Genomic DNA, 26,058 nt, shown 5'->3' on the forward strand with positions numbered 1-26,058 from the left:
TTAGTCCGATTTCAGTCACACTAACATTTTTATATGCATTTTAAAGCTCCAGTTTTAGTCGGACTAACCCAATAGTTCAACTTTTTCAAACATCATTGACTGGTTCTGGAAAGAGGCCATTCACATTTTCGTGTTTCCCGTCAGCCACTGGCAGTTCTCGTACATGCTTGACACATGAGAAAGTTTCAGCTCTGCAACGTGACTCCTCTTGATGTCTCTAAATCCTACACACTAGACCTTTAAATGTTTTTGTTGACAAGTTGACAAATGTTTTATATCCTTGCTGGAACAAATAAAAATGTTTTTATCAGTGCCGGATATGTATCCATTATCAACCATATGTTTTTTTCGTCGATGCAGAACAATGATAAGGAATAAAATAATCACTTTTATTTTGCTTCTCTTTTGAAAAAATTAAATTTGATGTTTTTGGCTCTGAATGCTTGGATTTTGTGATTTTAATCACACTTTGGTATTTCTTTGCTGTCTCTCCAAGAATCGTTTTGGGGAATTTGTTAAATGAGACTTTCGTTTCTTTTTCTCGGTTTTATCAGCATGTAAGTGAGAGTCTAGACTGAAATCAGCGCCGCTGTTAGATGTGACAGCAATACCACCACTTACTCAAACTTCAAAGTCCAGGTTTCTGTGATGCGGCGGCTTATTTAAGTTCACACGTGCAGCACTTGGACTTGTTCTTCTTTCTTCTCGGAGGCAAATCTCCGGCTCGTTAAAGCGCTGGGATTTGTGTCTGTAGTTCGGGGGTTATAATCCCAACAGTCGCCGTAATCTTTTTACAGCTACTCTCCTCCATTTTTCATTTTAACCTTCATGTTTTCTGAAACTTGAACATGATGTTTCAATAGGTCTTTCCAACAAGGAGGGAGACACCGAGTGATGTTTTGTTAATCTCTCTGGCTATTCTTCATTTACTCAAAACTGTCTGAGTTTGTCTCTAATGCTTGAGCCTGGTGCCTTAGAATAATTATGGATTTTCACACACATCGTTTCCTCCTGTCTGATATAACGAGTGCTGCAGACCTAAACTGTGGCTGATGTCCTCTGAACTGATTCTGTGGAGACAATCTCTCCAACTGTCTTTCATGCTCGCAAATAGCCTCCAAGCCTCCAAGACGAGAGTGTAAAAAGAAAAAAGAAAAAAAAAAAAGAGCATCTTTCAGACTTTCAACATGATTCGACATCTCACTCCAGCATCTGTGTCTCAAGCACAAAAAGTTGCTATTGTTGTGTGAAACCATCGAAAATGTCAAATTTTCAAGAGGTAAAAATAACAGTCTAGCATTCGGCTTGACAACAAGATTTTGAAGACTTTTGCAGTTATTTCACTGTGTTTTGAAAATGTTTCAGAGCAGTGTAAGCCACAGGGAAACGTAACTTTTTGATTTAAACGGCTGGTTCTGGAGATGTCAGTTTCAGTTATTTTTGCTTTCAAAAGCCTAAAATTAATTAACTGGTAATTCATTTTTAAGAACGAAAACTGCAAATTGACTTGAAATACAGGCAGCCTCTCCTTTTGGTGTGGCACTCAATTGCCTCAGTGAGCTTTTGTGCCACATTTCAAAGCACTATTCATTGAGAGGTAGTGAAAATTTAATGTTTTATCAAGTGAAAGTCTTTCCTTTTATTTTATTTTTTGCTTTGTTGACTTCAGGGGTGTTACTAGAATTTAAGGACACTGGAGGACTAGCCCAGACTTCAAGGGGGATCGCCATATAGTAAAATAAAAGAACAAGCTCAGGTTTTTTTTCAACTTTCTAGATTAATTATAAATTACGACAAGGAAAGTATTACTAGTTGTGAGTAATTAGTATTAACTACAAAAATACTATACAAATGCTACTATTAAAAATGTATTAACTAGAAAAATAGTCAAATGTATTATTTTTGTTAACAGTGCTGGTATGTTTCTAAGTACATTTATTCACGTACAAGTAAGAACAGAATGACAGATTATTAGATCCAGGGCTTTTGTTATAATCAGGCCTATTCTCATTTTTGAAAAACACACAAAGGCTACATGTGGAAACATGTTGCCCAATGCCCATCCTCCCGTGACGGCTGTGAACTGCACACCACAGGGGTCAGATGGGAGCTAGCTTACAGTTCTGCCCGTTCAGTGCTTATTGCTGATTATGTCGTCCCAGCAGTGGGATGACGTGTTTGTGGAAACATGATGGCCACCCTCTAGTCTCCTCAGAGGTAGCTCTGTTGGGAAAGAAGCTTTATTTTGAGCCCCCAGACCTATTTAGCATTGTTAACTACGTTAGCACCACTGTGCTGACGGTGCTAACAGTAGTTAAGAATGCTGGTTTGGGGGCTCAAAATTGAGCTGCTTCCTCACCGAGGCAACCTGTGGGGAGACTGGAGGGTGGCCAAAATATTTCCACAGAGTCAGTGGCGCCACCAGACCCAGTAACAAAACAAATAGACTGACAGGCAAATACAGTCAACATTATTCTCAATAGTTAACCGAGTCACAGTTAACCACTGACATTGCTGGTTGGTTCACTTGTAGATAGATAGATAGAAAGAAAACACAATGTTCCCGTTTGCCCCTTTTTAGTCTGTTTTATTACCTCAGGTTTTTCATGTATCAGCGGCAGATATTTCCACCTCAATACAAAAGATGTGAATGGATTTTTGTTTGCTTTTACTGAAAGTGTCTAAAACTGACATTTAAAAAGCTCAACATTTAAATGTCTTTCCAGAAACAATCTCTCAGTCACTCTTCATAATTCCCAGACTCGGCTGGCTCGGCTCTACCTTAAGAAGAAAATTGGTCATGAAAAAGAAAATCTGACCCTTAAAAGAAAAAAAAAATTTAACAATGACTGATGGAGACTGTCGGAGGAACAGGGCGGCTTTCAGCAGACAAACAAAGCATAGTGAAATGTAAAATCAACACAGAGGACTGGAACAGGCTGTTGAGTCAGAGCCAAGTGAAAAACTGCAGATCCCAGGGGTGCATAGGCGGCTCTGACCAGAGACCGAAACAGTGATTATTCAGTCGTATGCCAGGGGAATCTGTGCATGGTCTGACAAGTGATTGATGTGCAGAGGAAGAGATGGAAGAACTTGGCAGCAACAGATACGCCCTCAAAAATCGGGTGACATTAGTTCGCAGCAGAGCGTGCGGGTGTTAAAAAGCATCTTTGTTTGCAAACATGCATTTCTTTGTGCAGATTTTATCGCTGCTGAAATGTTGTTAGACTTGATGTGATCTCGAGCCCCCAGCTTGTGTGTTCATGGATCAGCTGGCTTTGACGCGGAGCAGCATGTGGAGGGCACTGAACACCTCATCCGCCCTGCAGCTGGTGCACGGGTGTCACGAAGCTCCTCTGATGTACCGTTTCCACCTCTCTCATCCTTAATTTTTACATCTTACATTAACATTATGTGCTTTGAATTTATCTTTGTTTCAAGGTTTTCCTTAATTACAATTGAATGCAGATTTTATTCTGGTGCTTTTGTTCCCTCTTGGTGTTGCCATATTGACGTGTTAAACTTTAAAGTAAAGAAAAAAGGACGAGAAGAATCTGCAGCCATCAGAGCAGCTCTGTGAGGCTGCACTAAAGCACGAAGGTGCTTTGAGTTAAATGCTAAAGGTACAGTGTGCAGGATTGAAACCTTTCTAAAACCTCACCGACAAAAGTAAAAGCCTCAGGCTCACTGTCGTGTGGTGTTTTTTCGGCACTGTGCCTCTTGGATGCCCAGTGCTCACAGTCTGGCACCTGGTCATTACCTTTTGTTAAAGTCCAAGTCTCATCTGTGCTGTTAGGGGACACGCCCAGGACCGTCAGAAAATCCTGCATAGTCTTTAAATCAGCATGCTAACACGCTGACAATTACAGTGCTAACATATTATGAGTCTTATTTTATTTTATTTATTTATTTCAGGTGTTCAGGGATTCTTTTTTATGTGCTCAAAGCTCAAAATTAAATACATGTTTAAGCATCAACTATTTTCCCAAGCCCCTCTTAAAAAATGTTCCCACATGATCTGACGTAGGTGTCTGCGTGATATCATCAGTTTACTGCTGTGGCCGACATATTTATTCTGTTCCAAAAAGTAACACAATAACCAAATCCAGTTTTGTGCCATTTAGGTTTTCATATCCAAGGAATTAGCCCTTGTGTATTGGTGCTGATGAAAAATAAAAGAAAACATTGTTTAAGATTATGCATCATACATTTGATTTAAAAAAAAATAAAAAACAGGTTAACTGATCGGGGAAATGGTAGACAAGCAACTCACACATTTGAGGAGGGTGATATAATGGCTTCAGCTTCTTATCAAAGAGGTGCATGTTTGCTGTCTTGCTTTGTTGGTGTCAATTAAAGAGGATTAATACAAGAGAAAGTAGCCTGCTTATTACCCCGCATGCCAGAAGGACTCGAGAAAGCTGCTGCACAAGAAAGGAGGTTCACAACGGCACCTTTTTTTAAACTCCGAGCTCAAATCTTTTAAATTAACACTTTTCTCTCTCTCTGTGTGTCTGAGGACGGAGGACATTGACACTGTAACCTGCGTCACAGTTTCCATTTTAAAAAAACACAGAAAAGAACATAAATGGACCCACTTTTTTTAAAATCTACCTTGGACCTTGAATGTAGTTAGTAGTTAGATAGTTTCAAAGTTGAAAACAAAAAAAACTTCATGGCGGCACATCGAAAATAGTCAGGAGATAAACAAAGTCACTGGGATTCAATTAGATAGGAACCATGGATATTTGTGCAAAATTTCACAGCAACCGGTCCAACAGTTGTTGAGATATTTCTGTCTGAACCGACCAACCAACAGAGAGACAGAGATTTGTCATGCAGCCAGCGTGGCTAAAAATAACAGATGTAATAAAAATGGCTTTGAATGTCTCCCAGCTTTTCTCCTCCTCTGTTCCAGATAACTTTTACGGGACCCCGAAGCCTCCGGCCGAGCCCAGCGCTCTGCTGCTAAATGTAACGGACCAGCTGCTGCCGGGCGCCAGACCCACCTCCGAGGGCAAGAGGAAGCGTAACAAGTCGGTCAGCAACATGGAGAAAGCCAGCATCGAGCCCCCAGAGGAAGAGGAGGAGGAGAGACCCGTCGTCAATGGCAACGGTGTTGCTGTCACCCCAGGTCAGCACCAAACACGACCTCCGAAGGCGCAGAGGCAGAGGTGGATCGGGCCAGAGGCCTTATCATGACAGTTAGGTTCAACGTCGCGCTGATCTGCAGGAGCTGATAGCGTTGTTTACCCGTTCAGAGCCCATTTATTTTCCAAACACAAAAAAAATATTGTTGTGAAGGATTTTTACTCCTAATTCGCTCATAAATCATTAGCATTTAGCTTTTTTTCTCCTCAAAATGTGAGATTAGGTATTCGTCACACATAATTAACTCATATCAACATCTAAACTGATGTTTTAAAACACATTACATATATGTTTTTTATAATTTCTGCCACCGTTTCTGAAGTGTCGCCTGAGAATAGTATGCGTAAAACCTCCAGAGATTTTGTGAACATAATCAGTAAGATACAGTAATAACTGATTTTATAATTAGAAAACAACTATGTTTCATTTTCCAGTGACACTCAGATCCACCGTCCATTCCAGTGGACGGATATTTAAAAACAGTAAAATCTGTAAATCTTTCATATGATTTTTTGACATGTAAGTATTATTACAGCCCATATTTACTTTAAACACAATTTAAACACAAAGTATGTACTTTAACATCTCATAAGGGGAATTTTGGTCCCAAATTAGCACAAAAATTGTTGCCAGACTTTATTCTTAACACATTTTATGCAAGAAATAGGCAGTGAGGTAACAAAATGCACAAAAGACCCAAAAGAAATAAGACAAGAGAAGACACAGATGTGCAGGTGAGATTGGGAAACCTCTTTAGGGCTCATGAAAAATCTTACCTTAATAAAAGCAAAAAAATGAAAATAACAAAAGTCGTGCTCTCAGGAATTGTAAATAAACGTGCAAACAAAGGGTCAATAAGCAAACTTAAAGTAAGCAACGTAAATCAATAAAAAGCAGTAAAAATGAAATGATGAAGTGGGACAGTGGAATTTGGCCATCGGGGAGAAGCGATATGTTTACCACAGTTAATTTGCACACACTACCCACATCATTTTGATACAAAGCTGGTTGAAAATCGACAAAGTGTCCTTTTAAGTCCTAGCAACAAGCTTCTCTAGAGTGGTTGCCTAGCAGCAGAGGCAGAAACAGATTGCTTTTACATGGTTTTCTTGGAAAATGATTTTATGGCATATTATTACTTTTAATTGGCTACACAAATATCTTTAACGGCATGATATATAAACTTTGAATTATAATTCACCCCCACAGTCGTTGATTACCTCTGCAGACCAAACAGTTTATGATTAAAGCTTTAGTGGCGTTGCTCTCCAGAATTTCATATCATTCATTAGGTATCATTATCGAGCTGTGTCTTTGCCCAGATAGCCAGAGGGCGAACACACAATTTGCTCTCGAATTCAGCAGCAGCCTGCAAGTGTTTTAAAAACCAACAAAGACATTTTTATTAAGTGTTTTCTCTCTTACTTTTGAATCAGCCCTGTCCAAGCCTTTGTTATGCTCTCTGTAAATCCTGACGATAGGTCAAAGTGACATTTAGCAGAGCACGCAACAAGGCCAAACCTCTCGAGGTATAAATTATAGAGAAAGACGTTTCTTTGAACAAATATTTTCTTGAACATCCGAGGTACCAGCACACAACAGAACGCACCTTTTTTTTAATTGCATGCATTGTGTCGACATCAAAATATGCGCAACACACTCAAACACACATACTCAAGCTCACAAACCCCTTTGAATGCATCCCATGATCACATGAAAAGACCGTCATAAAAGAGGCTTTATGAGTTTGATTTCTGTGATTCCAAATCCAAAACCATGCTTCGGTCCTGTGACTCTCTAAGCTGGTTTCACAGCCTGAGGACAGCCGAGTCTCTCACAGCAGTCAGAGGAGCACGAGGAGTCAAACTGTTCAGGCACTGATCCCAGCGGAAGATTGCCAGAAGGATGAGATTTTGGTTTTCGTATCGCAGAGAGCTTAAACAAGGTAGGAGTCTTCATGAATGAGAAATCCATACAGGCAGACGTTTCTCCGACTTCCTGCAGAATAATTACGGTAATGAAACTTTATTGCTATTTTATACCATCTTTGAGAAAGAAAGAAAGAAACAAAGAAAGAACTATTTTAAGTGCAGTAAAGGAGATTAAAAAAGAGATGTGTAAATTAAAGCGTGAACAATGCTGGGCATTTTTTCCCTCACTTCTTAAAAAAAAAATTAAAAATTCAAAGTTTTGAAAAGAATCACACCACTTTGCTCAGGGTTGAAACTTGTTTTTTGTTCCAAAATCAGTTTATTGAATTTTTTCAAATAGGACAGTTAAAAAAAACAGTAATAACTGACCAGCCCAGTAAAGATTAAACAAAAGTGTCAGTTGCAAATGGAATAAATAGCAATAAAAAGACAGGAAAAATCAAATCAAATTTAGTAGTAATAAAATAAAGACATAGATATGTGTGTACAATTTTAAAAGTAACATAACATATTAAACATAATATAATGGTTATCAGTCAGCCAGCTACCTCACACAAATCACAGTCAAATCACAATTTAATGTCCCTAAAATACATTGTCAGTCATTCCTGAATTCCTGAAAGTTCAGCTGGGATCAAACTTTTAAATACTCATGAAAGCAGTATAAAAAAGTGACTTCAGGTCTCAAGGGGGTTAATGTACAACCCCGAGATTTTTAGGGGGCCACCCCTTTAGAAAATCTTAATCGAGCGCCACTGACTCCTACTCCTCAGACCTGATTTTGTACAACAGAGGCTCATCTAAGGATCCTAGTTTGCGCTCAGGTTCATAAAAGTTGTATAATTTCTCCGGTAAAAATCTTAGTGTCCAGTTGTTATCTCTCTGAGACAAAACGCAGGAAACAGTTTTTGACTGATTCCTATCGGCGGTGTCGAGATGCTCGATAACTGGAGGCTCGGGGCTGTGCACTGAGCCATGTTGGATGTTAAAGTGGACCGCTGTGCTCGGCTCAGGAGGAGTTTTGCCGCTGTGGACGGACAGTGTGGGCTGACCAGGAGAGCTGAAGGGGAATCAATAGAGCACAGCAGGCTGTGTGATCTAAGCAGATAGTTACCTCGCTCTTTCCCTTCATAGATTATCTCTCAATCCCCTGCTCTCATTCGTCCTCTCTTCACTTCCCTCCAGTATCTCTCCTCTGGGAAACACACACACACACATATCATGTCTTTCTCTTTCTTCCATACACACTATTTCTCTTCCTCTCACACATTCACACGCTGCCACAACTCAAACTAGGGCATCACAGCAAGCTTCTCTCTCAATCTCTATTGTCTCTGCTGCTTTATTCGCCTTCCTGTCTTGTTAACCTCAATCATTCCCTCTCCTGACTTCACCTCGCGCCCCTCTCTCCCCCGAGTCGCCGCTTCTCTTCACCTTTTTCTAATCATCCTTTCCTGTTTTTTCCTCTCTCTTCACCCGACTCTCAATCAGTCCCCGCCTCCTACGTCTTCTTGTCCTCGCTTCACCTCCCTTGTCTTTCACTCTCCTCCCAGAGCGATAATGTCGTGCTTGACTGATCCTGCGCTCTTGTCACCTCAGAGTCGAGCGAACATGAGGACAAGAGTACAGACGCTTCGGGGGACATCGCCCCGCAGAGCGTCCCGGCCGAGGCTCCACCCGAGGCGCCCAAAGATGACGGACAGTCCCCGAAAATGACGCTGCCCAAACCAGAGGAGAACGACGAGCTAGGCCCGCTGCCGGACAACTGGGAGATGGCGTACACCGAGAAAGGAGAAGTCTACTTCATAGAGTAAGTTACGTCTAAGCGCGATTCAGGGCTGCCGTACTTTGTGTCACTGATGAAATCTGGATAATTTAGTGTCACATTCAGGTTTTCAGAAAACCATGATATTTAAAGTCATTCAGCATTCAATTCATTCATCCAAAAATCAGGCCTTTATTGGTATTAAAATGTCTTAAATCAATCTTTAAAAAGTCCTCAAATGAGTAGACGTAGGGAAGGAAATTATGAACTTTTTTTTTCAAACGTTGCATCGTACAATCTCAAAATAACTGGTAATATCTTCTTTCTTTTTTTTTTTGCATAATTTACTAAATGCCTCATGCATTAACGTCATGCAGATAAGGAAAACTGCAGCGTTGGGTTTGTCACTAAGAGCGACCTTTTTCATTTGACCTGTTGTCAGTTTATAAAAATATAAGTGCAACTCTGAAGCAGTGAAACTAAAAATACTCTGGGTGGTTAAAATTTTTTAAAAAAGTAAACACCATATTCAAAATCTGTACGAGTATAAAATAAACAACAACAGGATTGTTTTAGAGAAACCTCACATTATGTGCAGCCTAAAGAGGCGTTCTCCGGCCTTCAGAGATCGCCAGGTGAGTCTCTATTTTCATTCTTACCTCACAAAATTAAACAGAGTCCGAGTTACTAGATTAGACCCAGGTATCATCTAAATGTACTTCTGTATTTTCCCTTGTGTACACACACAAATACACACACACGCATACACAGACCATAATTGATGCTTGGTGGTTTAATGAGATTTAGGTCCCCAGAAATACCTCGCTACAAAGAACTCTGTTATACAAGCTCTGGAGTTTAATTCACTGGCGTTGTTAGCTTTTTACAGCAGCAGTAAAACTGTGGAGGTAAGTCTTTGTTACGTAACACTAATGGAGCTGCTGTTTTTGTGGTGTTAGTGTTAAAGGAAGCTGCATCTGCATGCATGTAGATTGGCTTTAACCGCAGATACTCAACTTGCTTTAGTTTGGGGCCACTTTTGGACACCAGGGGCCATTAGCAAAAGCCCCACACATGTTTCTAGGATTCCAGGACTTTTCTAAGATTTAAGAACATTTTAGGACATTTGTAGGATTTTAGGAAGTTTCTAGGATTGGAAGGATTTAAGGACATTTGTAGGATTTATGGAATTTTCTAGGATTTTAGGACATTTCAGGGATTTTTGGAAGTTTTTAGAATTTCAGGACATTTCCAGGATTTAAGGATGTTTCTAAGAAATAACATTTCAAGGATTTGAGGACATTTCCAGGATTTTAGGAAGTTTCTAGGATTGTAGGACAGTTCAAGGATTTATGGAATTTTCTAGGATTTTAGGATGTTTCTAAGATATAAGAACATTTCTTGGATTTAAGGACATTTCTAGGATTTTAGAACTTTTCAAGGATTTGAGGATGTTTCGAGGATTTGAGGATGTTTCGAGGATTTGAGGATATTTCTTAGATTTTAGGACATTTCTAGGACTTAAGGACATTTCTAGGATTTATGGAATTTTCTATGATTGTTGGACATTTCAGGGATTTTAGGACATTTCAGGGATTTAAGGGTATTTCTAGGATTTTAAGATGTTTCTAAGATTTTGGGACATTTGTAGGATTTTAAGACATCTAAGGGATTTTAGAATTTTAGGATGTTTCTGAGATTTTAGGAAATTTCTAGGATTGTAGGACATCGCAAGGATTTTAGGAATTTTCTAGGATTTTAGGGTGTTTCTAGGATTCAACAGGAGCCATAACAGGAAATTATTCTGTTACTAGAATCAGTAGATCGTCATAGTCATTAGGGTAAAATTCAGCACAGCACTGATCAAATCCCAACGCACTTGAACGCATCACAAACTGCTAGAAGCTGCACAGCAAAACCAGATTAAGAACTGTGACGGCGCTGATCGTCATCCGGCCAGGCACATGTTGTGTCTTCAAGTCACAGAGGGAGACTTTTAATTCCCTCTGCTGCAGACGACTCATCGTACGTCTCCACCCCTAAACAGACAAACCTCATGCTCCCACGCCCATCAAACACATTACACAGCTAATGCAGTTAGCCCACTGAATGTGGAGCTCCAACTTTTTGTCTGCGTGTATGTGATGCCGTGCCAAAGTGATCACGGCTGCCAAGAGGATGCTTGCCTTTGATTGGCCTCCATACCAGATCATTTTGTTTACCTACAGCCCTCGAAGTGAGGCGGCTGAGGAGAGGAATATAGAGATGAAGATGGAGGTGGAAGAAAAAGAAAATGATAGTGATTAAAAATAGTAGACTGAAAAAAAAAACAAGGTGAGAGGGAGGACACGAAAGAGGAAGTAGAAGTAGATATTTAGACTATAAATAGTAATAGATGGCAGCAGAAGAGAGGGAGGAAGAGCAGGGAAAGTAGTGAAATGCACTGGAGAAGATTCAAAAGCAGAGCAAAACAGACTTTACCTTACCTTGAACTGCACTTTATTTGGCGCTGTGTTTGGCGTGGGACTTAATCTCCCACTTTCATCCATGTTTAGAGAAGGCAAAGTCCGTCTGTCGGCCCACCTCCTTGGTCCAGACTAAAATATCTCAGCTTTTCCTGAAGCGCCACCAGCAGGCCAAAGATTTCACTTTTCTGATACCTCTTGACACCATGGTGCAACATATGGGTGATAATTTTTGTTTTTGAGTGAACTATCTCAAAAATATTAGATGCATTACTATGAAATTTGTTCCAGGTATTTATTTTTCCTGTAAGATGAATTGGACTATTTTTTTTTTTTTTTTGATGCCCGAAAGAAATACTTCACCCACAAAATGAGCATTTGTTTAGCAGTTACTCAGCCTGTGTTGCATTGAATTCGTGAAGAAATCTTTGGGGGGGTTTTTATGCCTCCACGGTGAACGAACAATTCAAAAATGGAGAAAATTCTTGATGAATTTCAGTTATGGGGATCAAGTTTTTGCGACAGCAAAACATTATATAAGCAAACTTGTTTACAAACTCTCACGCTGCTCAAGCAGAATGATGCATGTCTCATTTTTCCAGTCTTGTGATCAGTATTTCCCAAACACATGCGTTTTCGCTAAAAATTACTATTTAAAACACTTCCCTGCACATGAGCTTGCCCAGGCACACTACTTGTCCATGCGTGAAGCGTGTTTTAAAGAGTAAGATTTTAGCAAAAATTCACATGTTTTGCATGTGCCGAGCATATGACCTAATAAATGAGACTTGTATCATACTGCACGAGTTGTGCGAGAGTTTGTAAATGGATTTTTTGATCTAGTTTTGCTTTTGTTGTTGGGGCATCCTTTTACTATAATTTGTCAAGGAATTTTAGCCACTTTCTCCCTTTTTTGAGAGTTTTCACCTTTTACTAATGTCTAGCCATTTGTGGAACATTTCTTGCCAAGTTGGTCGTTCCCTTTTCTGATTAGGAAAAAACGGTGTGAGATTGATGACTGAGGAACAACTTCAGTGAATTACACACAGCATTTAATAAAGACTTGATCACGGAGAATCACAGTTGAACGTACAGATTTTGGCACAGACCGTGTATGCTGTCCAGAGATTCTTAAGGTGTCCTTGTCTGAGGCTGGTACTTAACCACAACAGTCCTTCCCAGGAAGACACTACATGTTTCCAAATAAGGTTATTTTGCATACATCCATGAGTGAGAGAGGATTTTATTGTTCCTAACTGTGAACAAAGTGTGCTCACCCTGCACGTCCCTAAGAAGAGACACTAAATCTACTGAGACCAAGATAAAGAAGGGCAGCTGTGGGGATCAAGTCTCTGACCTCGACGCCTCTTATGTTAGCACTGGCCTAATTCATCAAAAATTTTCTATCATTTTCTACCCATGATTTTGAAAGAAATGAAACCAATCTTTCAGGTTTCAAAGGGTTAAACAGCTTGTGAACGCCATCTGAAAGCAGCACAAGAAAACTGATCTCGATCCAGGTTTCAACTTATATGTGGATTCACAATTTTCAGGGTGTTTATGTTTAAATAACTGTAGATTGTTATTCCTGTCATTAGTGCGTTCCTGTGACGTGCATTTAATACCAAACTGCAAAAAGTTCAAGTTGAAAGTCTTAAAAAGAACAAAGACACAAGGACGCCTCTTTACGCGTCCTCCTCCTTCATCTTCTCACCTCAGTTTTTTACTGTAGGCACTTTGTGTACTCCCCCCTTGCCCTCCTCCTCCCTCCTCCCCTACTGTCACCATGAAGGGAGGCCATTGTGGCTCCAGAGCTTCAGACGAAGCCGCGGAGATGCGTCGACTATCCCTGGCACATCATATCTGATCTAGATCCAGCTCTCCGCCCGAGGCTTTGGATGAATCTGCCAAACCCACAGCTGTTCCCCTCCATCACTCCCTCAGTCACCCCTCTATCTGTCTCTGCCCCTTCTCCTCCTCCCCTCCTCCTCCGCCTGCTAATGGGAGACAGTAAGCAAATTAAAAGTATCGATTGCCATTTTGTTAACCTAAAGGTTTTTTTTCCCCTCCTCCTCCCCGTCACCTTTCTGAAAAGGCAGGCACTCGAGGGAGTCTCATCTTTCCTCTCTGAAATGATTCTCTAGCCGAATTAAGAATCCACCAACCTCCTTCTCTCTTTCTGCCAAGTCTCCTCTCTCTCGCCATCTATCACACTCCCTCTCACTCTCTCTCTCTCTCTGTCGTCTCTTCACAGCCACAACACCAAGACAACATCGTGGCTGGACCCGAGGCTAGCCAAGAAGGCGAAGCCGCCCGAGGAATGCAAAGAGGATGGTGAGTGCTGCATCTTTGTCTATTTTTCCTTTCATTTTATTTATTTTTTTTGCTCCTTGTGTTCGTACATTTTAACACAAAAGTTCCACACAGCGTGTATTTTTTTAAGGTTTTAACGTCGCCTTGTAGATCTGATTTCATACACTTCATTGGGGGAACATTATGCGTACTGGCGTGGGATTTCTATTTTTTAGGAGTTATATGGTGATAACGCTGGTGCGTGAAGCCCCGTGATATGTGTGTTTAAAAGCCCAGGTCCAGAGAGACTCGAGGTTACAAAGACTTCTTTATTCTCAACTGAGAGAGATGTGGAGTGTCCTTCACTCGCCCACACACACACAAACACACACGCACACACACGACAAACACACACCGACAAGAAAGGATGAATGTCAATGCAGCAGGTTTATAGACGTGCGTACATGTCTACGAGCGTGTCATCTATCTCGCCCTCACTCCCCACTTCCCCCCATTCGTCTTTTCTTTATGTGTGCGACTGAGACGAGATTTATCGCCTGAGTTATAGACAGGGAGGTAGTGGAGCTGAGAAGAAGGGCTGGATTTTTGGAGAAAGACGGACACAACGAATGAGAAATGAACGTCAGGTTTGGGGTTTTTTGAATGTGTGTCTGTGCAATGTTTCGGTGTATGTTCATAGCGGGAGGGGTGTGGGTGGTTGTGTGTATATTCCTGGTAAACGCATAACTACAAGGATAGAGTTTCTCTAAAAATACATTTGGCACTCAGACACATGCAGACAGACAGAGAGACAGACCGACAAGTGCAAACAGTGCCTGCCATGTTTTCCAGGTGTGTGGCTGCAAATAATTCTGGTTTTTATTATCAGTTAATCAGTCTGCTGCTGTTTGATTTATTGTTTAATTCCCCGACCCAAAGGAGATGCCATCAAACTGCTTATTTAGTTTAATAAACGGTCAAAAGCCCAATAGATTTTACTTCCAATCCAATAAGACAAAGTCAGGCCACCACTCTTGACTGAAATGTCTAACCAGCTATTGGATGGTTTGCCACAAAATTCACGGTTCCCAGACAAAGAACCTCATCCAGTACCATTCTCTTACTTTTCTCTTATATTTTCCCCTAGTTTTCTCTTAAAGCTGGGGTAGGCAGTTTTATTTTCACGCCATTGGGTAAAAATCCCATAATAAACTCTGAGCATATTAATATTCAAGTGGCCTGACTGGAACGTAGACTTCTGCTCCTCCTCTTGGATCTGTTTTCAGGCTTTACTAAATCCAGCCTGTGACGGGACAGTTTGGCCAATCACAGGTCATTTCAGACAGAGGGCGTTCCTGTTGAATGACACAGAGGATCAGCAGAGAGAATGGGGGTAAACTGTGGGATCCTGATACTGTGTGCCGTTTTCAGCAGGTATTTTGTTAATTTGATCACACAAACTGTAGAGGTTTAAGCTGTTTCTCTCCCTCTCTGGGAGGTTTGCTGATATTAAATGACCCCTCCTCCCTCTGGTGGGCGTGGCTTCCAGGGTATGACATGTCGTGCTTGGTCTCTATCGGCTGTTCTGTAAATGCATATTTACTTCACTTATTTGGTGAAAACCTGATTTAATGGCGGCGAATCCTGCAGAAAAAGTTTCTATTCCAGCATTTGGCAAAAAATGCCTACGCTGCAAAGCAACCCAAAAAAGGAAGAAGGGACTCTGATAGAAAGCATGACAATAAATGAAATATGTTTCAGAGATGGATATAACATTTGAAATTAGTTTTGCCTTCTGCTAACTGGAGCTAAAGGCTCATGGCCACGGCTTCAAGTTTACGTTTATGTAGCTAACTTTGGCCTCAAATAAAAGTGTGTACCTTACTACCCACTGCCACAGACCACCAGCAGCTCTGGGGACGGACAGTCAGTGGCCCCAGTAAATCAAATCCAGCCAGCACAGACCTCAGCTCCAGGTGACTGGAGAGCCATGCTTCCTGCCGGATCAGCAAACTTTCTGTTGCTGTGGTTGCACAAATTAATAAAGTTTTTAGTAATAAATAGAGGTATGGGAAACACTTGGTTACTGTATGAAGCGTGTGCATATGCCTGTGGTCATCTGGTCAGAGGGGCTTAAAGAGAGGGGAGCTACAATGGGAGGCTCTATCTTTATAGTCTTTGGTTTTGGGAGGGGATTTGTTTTGTTTTTTTCCTTTTCCAGATTTCTGCCTAATGCACCTTTAAGAGAAAATATAAGAGAAGCCAGCCAAATCTTAAGAGCCGTCCACATCTGCTCTAACCCGGGTGTGCTGACTGATGAATCTTACTTGATCATGAATTAAAGGTGCATGGTTGATTAGTGTAGGCAACACCCTCCCAACACTATCTACAGGCAGGTGTTGAGTCATGTGCAAATACTCTGGAACAGGCCCAAGAATTAGGGGGGATGGAGGTTTGGAGGATTTGATCGGCGTGTTTCATCTAAATTGAGGCTCCAGAGTTCTGCACAAATCTAAAAGCAGAAGCTCTTGGCAATCTGAAACAGCCAGCTCAGCAGCCATTCATCTGTCTCATCAAACAGATCGTTCTCTGCGGGAGGCCTGGATGGCCACAGTAAGAGCAGAGTGTAAGCCATTTAGAGGCTGAATGAACACAATATCATCCGATGCTTTTTACAGGCTTAATTGGGTTCAGTGGACCAGTAGTTTATAATGGCTCCTAAAGTTAATAATTCAATCATTATTATTACTTTAAAACATATGATAATGTAAGTTTGATTATGGGATATTGTTGTGTTTTATTAATGTTCCTCAAATTTAAAACGTATTTTTCCTCATTTGGGTCTTTGGACTGTGAAAATGATATTTTTTTTCCTTTTGTCTTATTAAGAGACAAAAAATGAGAGGAAATTCTTTTGTATCTTGCTTCCTATGTGAGGCACAAAGGATGTGATGAATTTTGGTGTGATCCTCTGGCTTTGCTGTTTGTGCTTTTGAATAAAATATTTTTGTAACCACTGGATGGCTTGCCATGAAATTTGGTGAACGCATTCATGTTCCCAAAATAAACTGTAATAATCTTGGTGATCCACAAACTGTCATCATGCCAAACACGGCTTTGCAGCCTCGCTGCGGGCGGGATGTTAAGTCATGCGATCATAGTGTAGTTCGTCTATAGCCTAAAGTTATCTTTTTACTTCTGGCCATTGCATTTAAGCTTCAAAAATCATGAAATCTGTCAAGATTATCTCGCTGAATAAAACATTTAAGTATCATGAATATTTGTTTGCCAAAAGAGCTTATTTTCTGCAATAATTAAAGATCCAGTGGAAAAATCCCCAAGGCTTTTAGACGAAAGAACCAGGGCGATCCTAACAGAAAAAAAATTATCCCTGGAGTACTTGATAGATAATAAAAATAACCATTTGTTGCAGCTCTATTAGCATTTCGCCCATAGAACCACTGTATTTAGTCTCTCTGAGGCTTAGCTTTTTTGGTTTGTAAATGGCATTTATCAAATTATAAATCAACTAGTAAGTCAATTAACTCACTCATAGTTGAATTCTAAAAAGTTTAATAGTTTCTGGTACTCACCAACAGGAAAGTATGTCAAAGTCTAAAACAAAGCACTTACGAAGACAGCTTTCTTGATAATATCTGAATCGCTATTTGAATTCCTGTACACGTCTGCTACCTTGAGCAGGATAAAACAAATGTTAAGATGTATTTGCAGATACTGTTTGACTGCAGCCAGATAGAGTGAGAGACGGAAAAATGGTTCGTGGTCTCAAAACATTTACACGGCGCGCGATGGCATTAAACACGGGGGCCGCTTCTGGTGACACATCGCCCGTTTTATCCTTCCCAAAGAATTAGCTTTCTCAATCTTGCGTTTTACACAAAACACCTCCTGTGTAGTCACCGAATCTCCCCGTTCTCTCTCAATCGTTAGACATTAAAGGGAGGAAGAACTCGGAGATGATGAAATGACACAGAAACAAAGACGGAGAGGCCTGTGAGGAATTAGTCAAAATGTGATTGCGCTTTTATCTCCAGCACTTCCAATCCTATTTATCCTCCAAGGACGCTCCACAAGAGGAGATGTGCTGATATTTGTGAGGATTGTTATTGATCTGGTTGGGCGACTAATCCAGTTACTCCCAGCTGAGGGGAATGTAGTGCTTAATGGTGGCTGCAGGTCTGTGAGCGAGTAGACACACATTACGATTGTTTGGCCAACTTTCTGAGTTGTTGTTGGTTGGTGTTGACTGTCTGCAAACAGTAATTTATTCAGCAGTGTTTCGAGATTGTAATGATTGCTTTGTACTGTTTCTTTTTGTTTTTCGCACAAATATCCCCCTCAAAAAAAACCCCACCGCAATCTGAGCAAATTGGTCCAACTTCTTTTGAAACCAAAGGGAAAAAAAGGCAAGGACCAACTTGCAAGAAATGTCCCACAGATTGCAAGAATTTTTACCTTAAATTTTTATTTTAAAAAAGATGGGGGGAATTTTAGAAAATAGTCCAAAAGTTAGGGAAAAATGTCCGGAAAACTATATCTATAATTATAATATTTTTTTAGTTAAAATTATTTTACAAAAAATGTAGCACTTATTTGAGGTCACTGTCTTGTTTGGTTTCTTTTTCTTATTTTTTTGCTTATTTTTAGGTAATTTTCTCTTAACTTTTTTTAGCCATGTCTTGTAATGTTTTGAAAGAAATCAGGACAATTTGCTCAGGGTTCAAAAGTGTTAGCCTCACTAGCATGTCGCTCTAAGGATGGTTTTGGTTGTAACACCAAAGTATTGAACAAATCAAAATCTTCAGAGTTTCATGTTGTAAAAGCCAGATTTCCATGTCATTCTTTATTAGAAAGCAGGTCTAGGTGCTGTATAAATACTGTGAAAGTATCAAAACACTCAGTCCACAGAGAAAAGCACACAGTCCATAACTGACCTATCGCTAAGGCCCGCCCTTGAACGCCTCGAGCCAATCACATTTCATGCAGCTACACAATGCACTCGGACATCCTGCTCGTAGACATCCATAGAAAAGCAACAGAAATTTGGTTTGTACTGCGGTTTTATTTAAAATACTGCAGTTATGACTTTGTGACATGTACAGGGGGTAAAGGCAACACTGATATGGTTAAATGATTATATGACGTTAGCATCTTAGTTTTTTATTTGTGATCTGCAAGATTTCTCACAAATTCAGAGTTTGTTAGTGATATAACTAATTGTAGTGTACGTGTCACGATGTTGTCCTCGTTGTCCTGTTGAGAGGAGGGGTGTCGTTCAGCCCAGACTTCCTCAGCCTGGTGGCAGCAGCCGCCCCTGAGAGCTGAGCTCAGTTAGGAGAAGAAAAGCTGCCTCTGTAAATTTGGTATTGATTGGTGGAGAAGGTAGATGTGTGAGTCCGTGTTTGGACCTGAGCCATGCTCTGATAAGCGCTAACAGGATTGCAGGGTGGAGTCTGTGAGGTGTGACGGGACAACAGGCTGAGAGGGAGAGGAAGAGGAGGAGACATAGAGAGTATAGAGGGGGACACTCACAGGCGCACAGCGAAGACCAGATGTGGAACGAGTATTTGGGTTCTTTACTTAGATGTAGCAATACCACAAAATACTCAACTAAAAATAAAACTTCTGCTGTCAAAAAGGTACTTAAAGTATTATCAGCTGAACTACTTTATTTAGAGGTAAAACCAAGAGAAGGAGTACTGAAATGTTGGCAATAATCTCTCATTGCACAAAGTTAATTTAACTGTGATGGACGTTGACGACGGACATCACTGTAATTAAAGAGGTACGGCGCCCATTTTCCATAGGCGATGATACTCAGTGACACGTGCTTTTGTTGCCTAAACCTAAGGAAGTAAACCTAAAAAAGTTCTTAAACCTATATTGTAAGCTTATTTTGAAAATGACTGTATGTCTTTATTGAGCAGAAACTGTACAATTCCTGTGAAAACTGTTACAAATCAAAGAAATATAGAAAAAGTGTAAAGTAGTATTATATGGAAATACTCAAGTAAAGTACCTCAAACTGTACTTAAATGCAGTACTTGAGTAAATGTTTTCACCGCTGGTAAAGACAACTTGTTCTCTCTCATGTTGAAAGTCAGTTGCAACACATACAACCACATTCTGTCAAAATATGCAGAGAAATGTGTGTTCGCTTTAGCGCGCTCATCCCCGCGTGTTCAAAGGAGCGTCGGCTCCACTGAAGACGGAGCGGCTGACATCACAGACGCCTTGTAGTTACATAACTCACTCTATATTTCTCTCTCTCTTTCCCACCTCCTCTCCCTACCCCCGTATCCATCTTTGTCCCCCTCTCTCCCTCCCTGCTGTCCTCCTGTCTCCTCCCTTTGTTTTGGTAGACGAAAAGATCTAGGACGAGCTCTTTACAGAATCTCGCCGTTTGCTTTAATTCTCCCCACTCACGCCATCTTCAAGTTTTTTTTCCTGTCCTGCCAAATATTTGTTGGCGGGGAAAGAGGAGAACCGAGCTGCTGCCTTACTGTATTCTTTACTTTTTTTTTTTTTTTTTTGCCTAAGGTGTGCCAAAGCAGGTAGCGAGAATCCCCCTGATAAGTGAATTAAGATCAGACAAAACTGCAAGATGTTTTTCATCACTATTTCTGCATGTTTCATCAGACGACAGCGTGTCCTATCCGGGAAAGCAAAGCACATATAACACTAGATGTACAGTATGTGAATGAACGTAGACACATAGAGGGATTATAACTCTGATGACGCTCAAGTTTGAAGGATGTAAATCGTGTTAGAGTGCTTCTTTGTCTTGCGTGTCCCAGCAGACTTCACTCGAGTACCAAACGTAGACGTGTAATTACATTCTGGTCATGTGATGAGCTTTAGAAAGACATATTCTCAGCTCACATTCCCATCCTGTCCTCCCCAAGGGAAATAGCTGTGCTCGTGTTTTATTCTTTCTCTCATGTCTGCAGCGTAAAAAAAAAAAAGTTGCCGTGTGTTTTTGTGTCCGGCACTTCATCATGAATGTCCAGGTGGATGCCGCAGCCTGGGAAATGTCATCTCTCCCGTTGTCCTTTGAGCTGGCTTGCTCAGCGGGACCTCCGAGATAGATTTTGCGTTTTTTTGTGGGATGCAGGAAGTTTTTTAGGGGACACTGAATGTGAGTACAGGTGAGTGATGATATACGGAGAGACGCAGCACCCTCCTTCACCTTGAGACTCCTGCAGCAGTCGCGAAGCATCGGAGTAGCGGAAGGAGGGGCAGGCGGAGCTGTCTGCGACATGATTGATGGGTGTATTTTGAGAACATCCCCAGCAGAGCGTGCCTGAGGCCTGGAGATTGGAAGGAGGATTCAAAAGAGTGTGTGGCAGGTGTGTGTGTGACGTATGCCTGCTGAATTATCTGTCAGCGTGTGTGTGTGTGCATCAGCTGAAGTGTAGTTTTTTAACTGTAACCAAACCAGCTGATATACTAAGTAAAGCTTGGCAGTAAATCAGCCTATTATCACCATCAAGATTTAAGATTTTCTATTGTGTGAGATTTGTCTGGAGTATTATTACGATATATTGACATCAGTTTTAAATGCAGTCTTTTTCAGGGGTCGGTTGGATGGTTATTTGATTCATTGGTTGGCCGGTTGGTTAGCAGGCTGGGTCGCTGGTTTGTTGGTTTGTTGGTTGGTTTGCAGGATGGTCGGTCTGGCCCCAAAATATTCCCCAAAGTTTTTTTTTTTTTGTACCTTAGGAGACTGATATTTGGCATGGAGGAACGTGTAAAGGTGTGTGTTTGTGTATTTGGCTAAAAGGGGAATGCCAATTGGACTGGCCTATTACAAATAGAGGCATAACTTCCAAATGGATTCAGAGATTTGCCCAATTTTTTGTGAAAAGATTGATCATGAGCCCAAAGGTCAGCTGATTAAATGTTCATGCCAAAATTGGCAGAAAGTGGCAACATGTGGTTGCACGCTTGAACATGGTTGCAGCTTTTATGAGTTTGCACTTGTTTGAGTTTGGCTGTTATGGCCAAGTAAAAGTAAAAGGAACAACTTCATATTACAGTTTTTGGGAAAAAAAGAACAACTATATTTTTTAGGGGCTTTTCTGTCGTCATTGGACAGGACAGATGTAGCGTGAAAGAGGGAGAGAGAGGAGATGACGTGCAGCAAAGGGCCGAGGCTAGACTCGAACCCACGGCCTTTATAGGTGGGTCGCCCGCTCTACCGACTGACCCGTTGGGCGCCGCATCACACACTTTTTTGAAAGGATTTTCTAAAGAACCAATAGTGATCTCTAGATTATATAATAATACATTGATCTAATTATTTACCTTAAAATACCATGATTTTGGAGTTTCCTATTTTTACACACTGCTAATTATTCCAATCTTGTTATTTATTTATTTTTTTCAATTGACTTGACCAGAAAATATATCACAATTTATTTCAATTTATGCTCAAAAAATGTTAATTTTGCTATTAAGAATTGCAAGCTACAAAGGTTTACATTTGACATAATTTGAACCTTAAATTTTGTTTCAAATTTGCCTGAAAAAATTACTTTAAAATTAATTTGATCATCATAATTTATATATATATTTTCAGTTAACTTATCATACAAACATTGTAATGTAATGTAATGCAGTTAATGTACATGCTGTGTGACAGACGGTTTAATCCATATTTCCTACTTATACTACTAAATGCACCCCTGTTTGCTTAATTAAATTCAATTTAACATGCTAAGATTTGATTATACTCAAATTAGCTTTTAAATCAGTTTGTTGCAAGACATTTTGACATTAAGCAATTTAAAGTATAACAGAATCCTGTAATTGCCTTTCAGACCACTTGTCCAAAATTTTACTCTTACGTCTTTTTTTGCATTTTTATTTGTCTGTTTGGCCCCTAATTGAGTTTAAAATTAGTTGAATCTAATTAACCTTAATACATAATTCTATCTCATCAGTAGCATCCGGGAAGCTATTATAGAAACAGGCTACTTTACATAATTATCCTATTTAACACCTCACAAAAGGGTCTCGCAAAGAGGCACTTTCCCTGCTCCGCTCGTGACCCCACGGGTACGCTGAGAGGGTTTAGTCGAGCAATATTGCAGATGGAAAGTAGAAGAGGAGTTGTGTTTTTGTGTGCAGCTGTATTTTTTTTTTTAGCCAAATAAACCAGAACTTTGGAGGCAAAAGAGGAGAGAATAAGTGCCAGGTCACAGTTCAGTGCATCTCCTTCTGTCCCTGGAATGTCCTGATAAGCTACAAGCTTGTGAATTCAGGGTTTTTTTCTTCTCATTTTTATTCTGGAGCTTAACTATTGTCTGCTCGCTCTGAGACAGAGACCAGAGGGACTTTGAGGGGATGTAAGGACATGCATTTCTCCACAGCGCAGGTGCATTTAGCTGCAAAACAACTTGTGGGGGAAAAAACAACACAGTAGCTCATTGAAATGGAGCATAAGACATGAGAGAAGAACACTGTCGCCAGCAAGTGACACAATTAACTGATTTGTTGTCAGAGTCATGACTGTTGCATTGACTTTTCCTGTCACAGTGGAGATGTATGGGTTTGTTAATCATCTTCTCAAAGACTTGAGCCAAGAGCTTTTTTCACTCTAGGGGGAGAAAATGCACTCATGGTTAATGTCAGTTGGCCTGTGATGTGAAAATATCACATTATATGTCAGTGCATCAATCTGTGTCAGACCATGTCCCAGCCGGAGCAGTTTTATCACTCTAAACAGATATTCAGCCATATGATGGTCTGACGGCCATAAGTGTGACGGAGCTGCTGCACTCGTCCTCTGGGATCCTCAACATGTTGATGATGTAGTTACAGAAGCATATGCACATACTGAGCATGTGTGAGCATACACAGTTGTTTCACTGCACAGGCCCACAAGATAAATATTTAAAGGGATAGCTCTGATTTATTTTAAGTGGGTTTGGTGCTTATAGTGTATTAGTCTACACATCCCTAATTTGAAGGTGCAGGCAGGTGGACAGGAGCAACAACAAAACATGTTAAGCCACCTTTTTTATTTTTTGGACAACGCAATGTTCTTTCTTTCTTCTTTTAAATTGGGTTTATTTTATCATTAGAATGCCATATATAATTAAATTTCAGGAAATTGCATTAAAATCGTTTTCAGTTCACGCAAAAAATGCCAACAGTTTGCACTACGTTTATTGTTTTGAATCAGTTTCATTTTGTAATTGCAGCTCTCTTGGCAGGGTTTCCTACAAAAAAGAGATAATTGATCTCAAGGGGACTTTCCTGGTTGGATGTAGTTTTTTTAAATTGAAAATATATACCTTGTAATGTGTAAAGAGAATAAACAGAATACAAATATGCTTTCAAAACATCTACTGCAGGACAACTACTTTTTTATGCTTATTTTATTCATACTAAAATAAAATAAAAGCAGAACAGCAACATGTCCAGATACCCATGAATCAATTATTTTTTGCTTTTTTGGCAGATCCACATATTTAAATATATTGCATGCGTTTGATCTTTTGTTCAGGGGCCACACAAAATGTTTCTGAGGGCCGCCACTGATCTGCAGGCCACACTTTGAGCAACTATATCCTTGACCATTTGCTTCCTCAAAAGTGTAAAACCTGCATAATTAACATCCATGTTTCAGCCTCTGCTGATGTATTGCTGCGTTTCTTGGCACATTATTGCCACCTGTGGATCAGTGCATAGTGTGAATCCATGTTCTGGTCCAGCCTCTGTCCCTGAAGCAACCTTTTATTTTCTACCCCGCTGCCCCCTGTAGTGAAACAGAGGAAGCTAATTCACTTGTCTTGCAGGTGAAATTTTCTCTGCCAAGTCATGTTTACCCATCGAGCTCAGCAAAGCTCAGAAAATATTGCAACTGACAGGGCTGGTTAGCCTCCTACAAAGCCCACGGCGTCTTTTTATTTACATCTTTGTTGATTGTGCTTCTGATTGTGACAGGCAGGATTGTAAGCATCAGCGCACAAACTGGAAAATGGTTCTTTTGTTGACTGGGGAGGGAGGCGAGTTTATAAATCATAGGTTATTCTGATTTAAGAAATATTAAGGCTGGGCTCTGTTCATCAGCCCTTTCAGGTCCTCTGAAATATCATGTCTGAGTCACAGTCAGTAATTTTAGCCCTGTGTTTGCACCACTCCTAAGGGGGAAAATAGTGATGAGAATATAAAGAAAGAACATTTAAAGAGTGCACAATCAAGCAGTTTGTTGTGTTTACTTTTTATACAGAAGGGGTTGTTAGATTTTTCAGAAAGTTAGCTGAGGTTTTCACCAGTGAAATTTCTGCTGATCTTCGAAGTGGACCTGCAACCTTGGATAATCTTAAAATAAATGGCTTCATTTTTCTGGAAACACCGCCATATATCACTTTGAAAATGGTGGGAATTGAATTCACAGGTGGTCTGAAAGTATTAATGTTCAGTCGGGCAAGCGGGCAGCAGGTTCTGTCCTGCTACAGAAACAAATAATACCTGAATGTAACACCTTATTTCACCCAGTGAGGTGCACTAGCTTTATCTTGATATCCCCTCCATACTAACAAGATAAAATATGACTAATTAAAAGGCAGCGATATTTACCTCAAGTGTCTGTCAGTGGGTCCACCACTTTGGTCAGAGCCATTGAATGGATAACCATGAAATCATGGTGGTGATCTCCTGACTTTTCATTTGGGGCCACCATCAGGTCAAAATGTAATGGCCAAAGTAATTACATTCCCATCTGCCCTAATTTGTGTTTAGTGCTAATTAAAGGACTACTTAACCCACAGAATGATCAGCTGTATATCAGTTACTCAGCCTGTTATACGTTGAATTCATAAAGAAAACTCTGTTGTTCTTGTATGCCTCCATAGTGAATGAAGAATCCAGGGGTCCACTATCAGCAACAGCAAAACTATATCACAACGGCATTTTACTAACACATACAACTCATGCAGTATAATCCAAGTCTCATTTATCCGGCCGTATATGCTCAGTGCTTCTCAAACAGAAAACCCTTTCTGATCGGAAACTGAACTAAAAGTGAATCTTATCGATGTTCTCGTCAAAGCCAGACTCCATTAACGAAAACAGTCATTTTAACGTCGCTGAACACAGGAGCTGCTGGTCTACTGCAGCCTCGACCTGTGTTATTATGTGACTTTAGTAAAGGTAAACTAACCCTTTAAAAACAGTCATGCAATAACACAAACACACTAACTATTTGAGGTAGTTAGTATACCAGCAGCTCTCATGTTCAGAAAGGTAAAATTGCCATTTTTTTCAATGCATCCTGACTTTAAAGAGAGCGTAGTTAAGTGTCGCTTTTAGTTGAGTTGCCCGTCAGAACGGCCTGTCTGTTTGCAAGTACTGAGCATACAACTAGCTAAATGAGACTTGGATTATACTGCACAAGTTTTGTTAGAAAAACGGATGTTTTGGT

At 40.4% G+C, this 26,058-nt stretch overlaps 1 protein-coding gene across 2 annotated transcripts in view; it reads left to right on the forward strand.

Moving 5' to 3' along the window:
- Positions 1-26,058, forward strand: part of magi2a (membrane associated guanylate kinase, WW and PDZ domain containing 2a) — a 253,397-nt gene that overhangs the window by 162,271 nt on the left and 65,068 nt on the right. For both annotated transcript variants that reach the window (XM_042511080.1, XM_042511081.1), the window contains exons 4-6: positions 4,919-5,134; positions 8,682-8,892; positions 13,567-13,646. In XM_042511080.1, the coding sequence (XP_042367014.1) occupies positions 4,919-5,134; positions 8,682-8,892; positions 13,567-13,646 (507 nt within the window). The remainder of the gene's footprint in view (positions 1-4,918; positions 5,135-8,681; positions 8,893-13,566; positions 13,647-26,058) is intronic.

The sequence above is a fragment of the Plectropomus leopardus genome, chromosome 22 (assembly GCF_008729295.1).
Source record: "Plectropomus leopardus isolate mb chromosome 22, YSFRI_Pleo_2.0, whole genome shotgun sequence".
NCBI lineage: Eukaryota > Metazoa > Chordata > Actinopteri > Perciformes > Serranidae > Plectropomus > Plectropomus leopardus.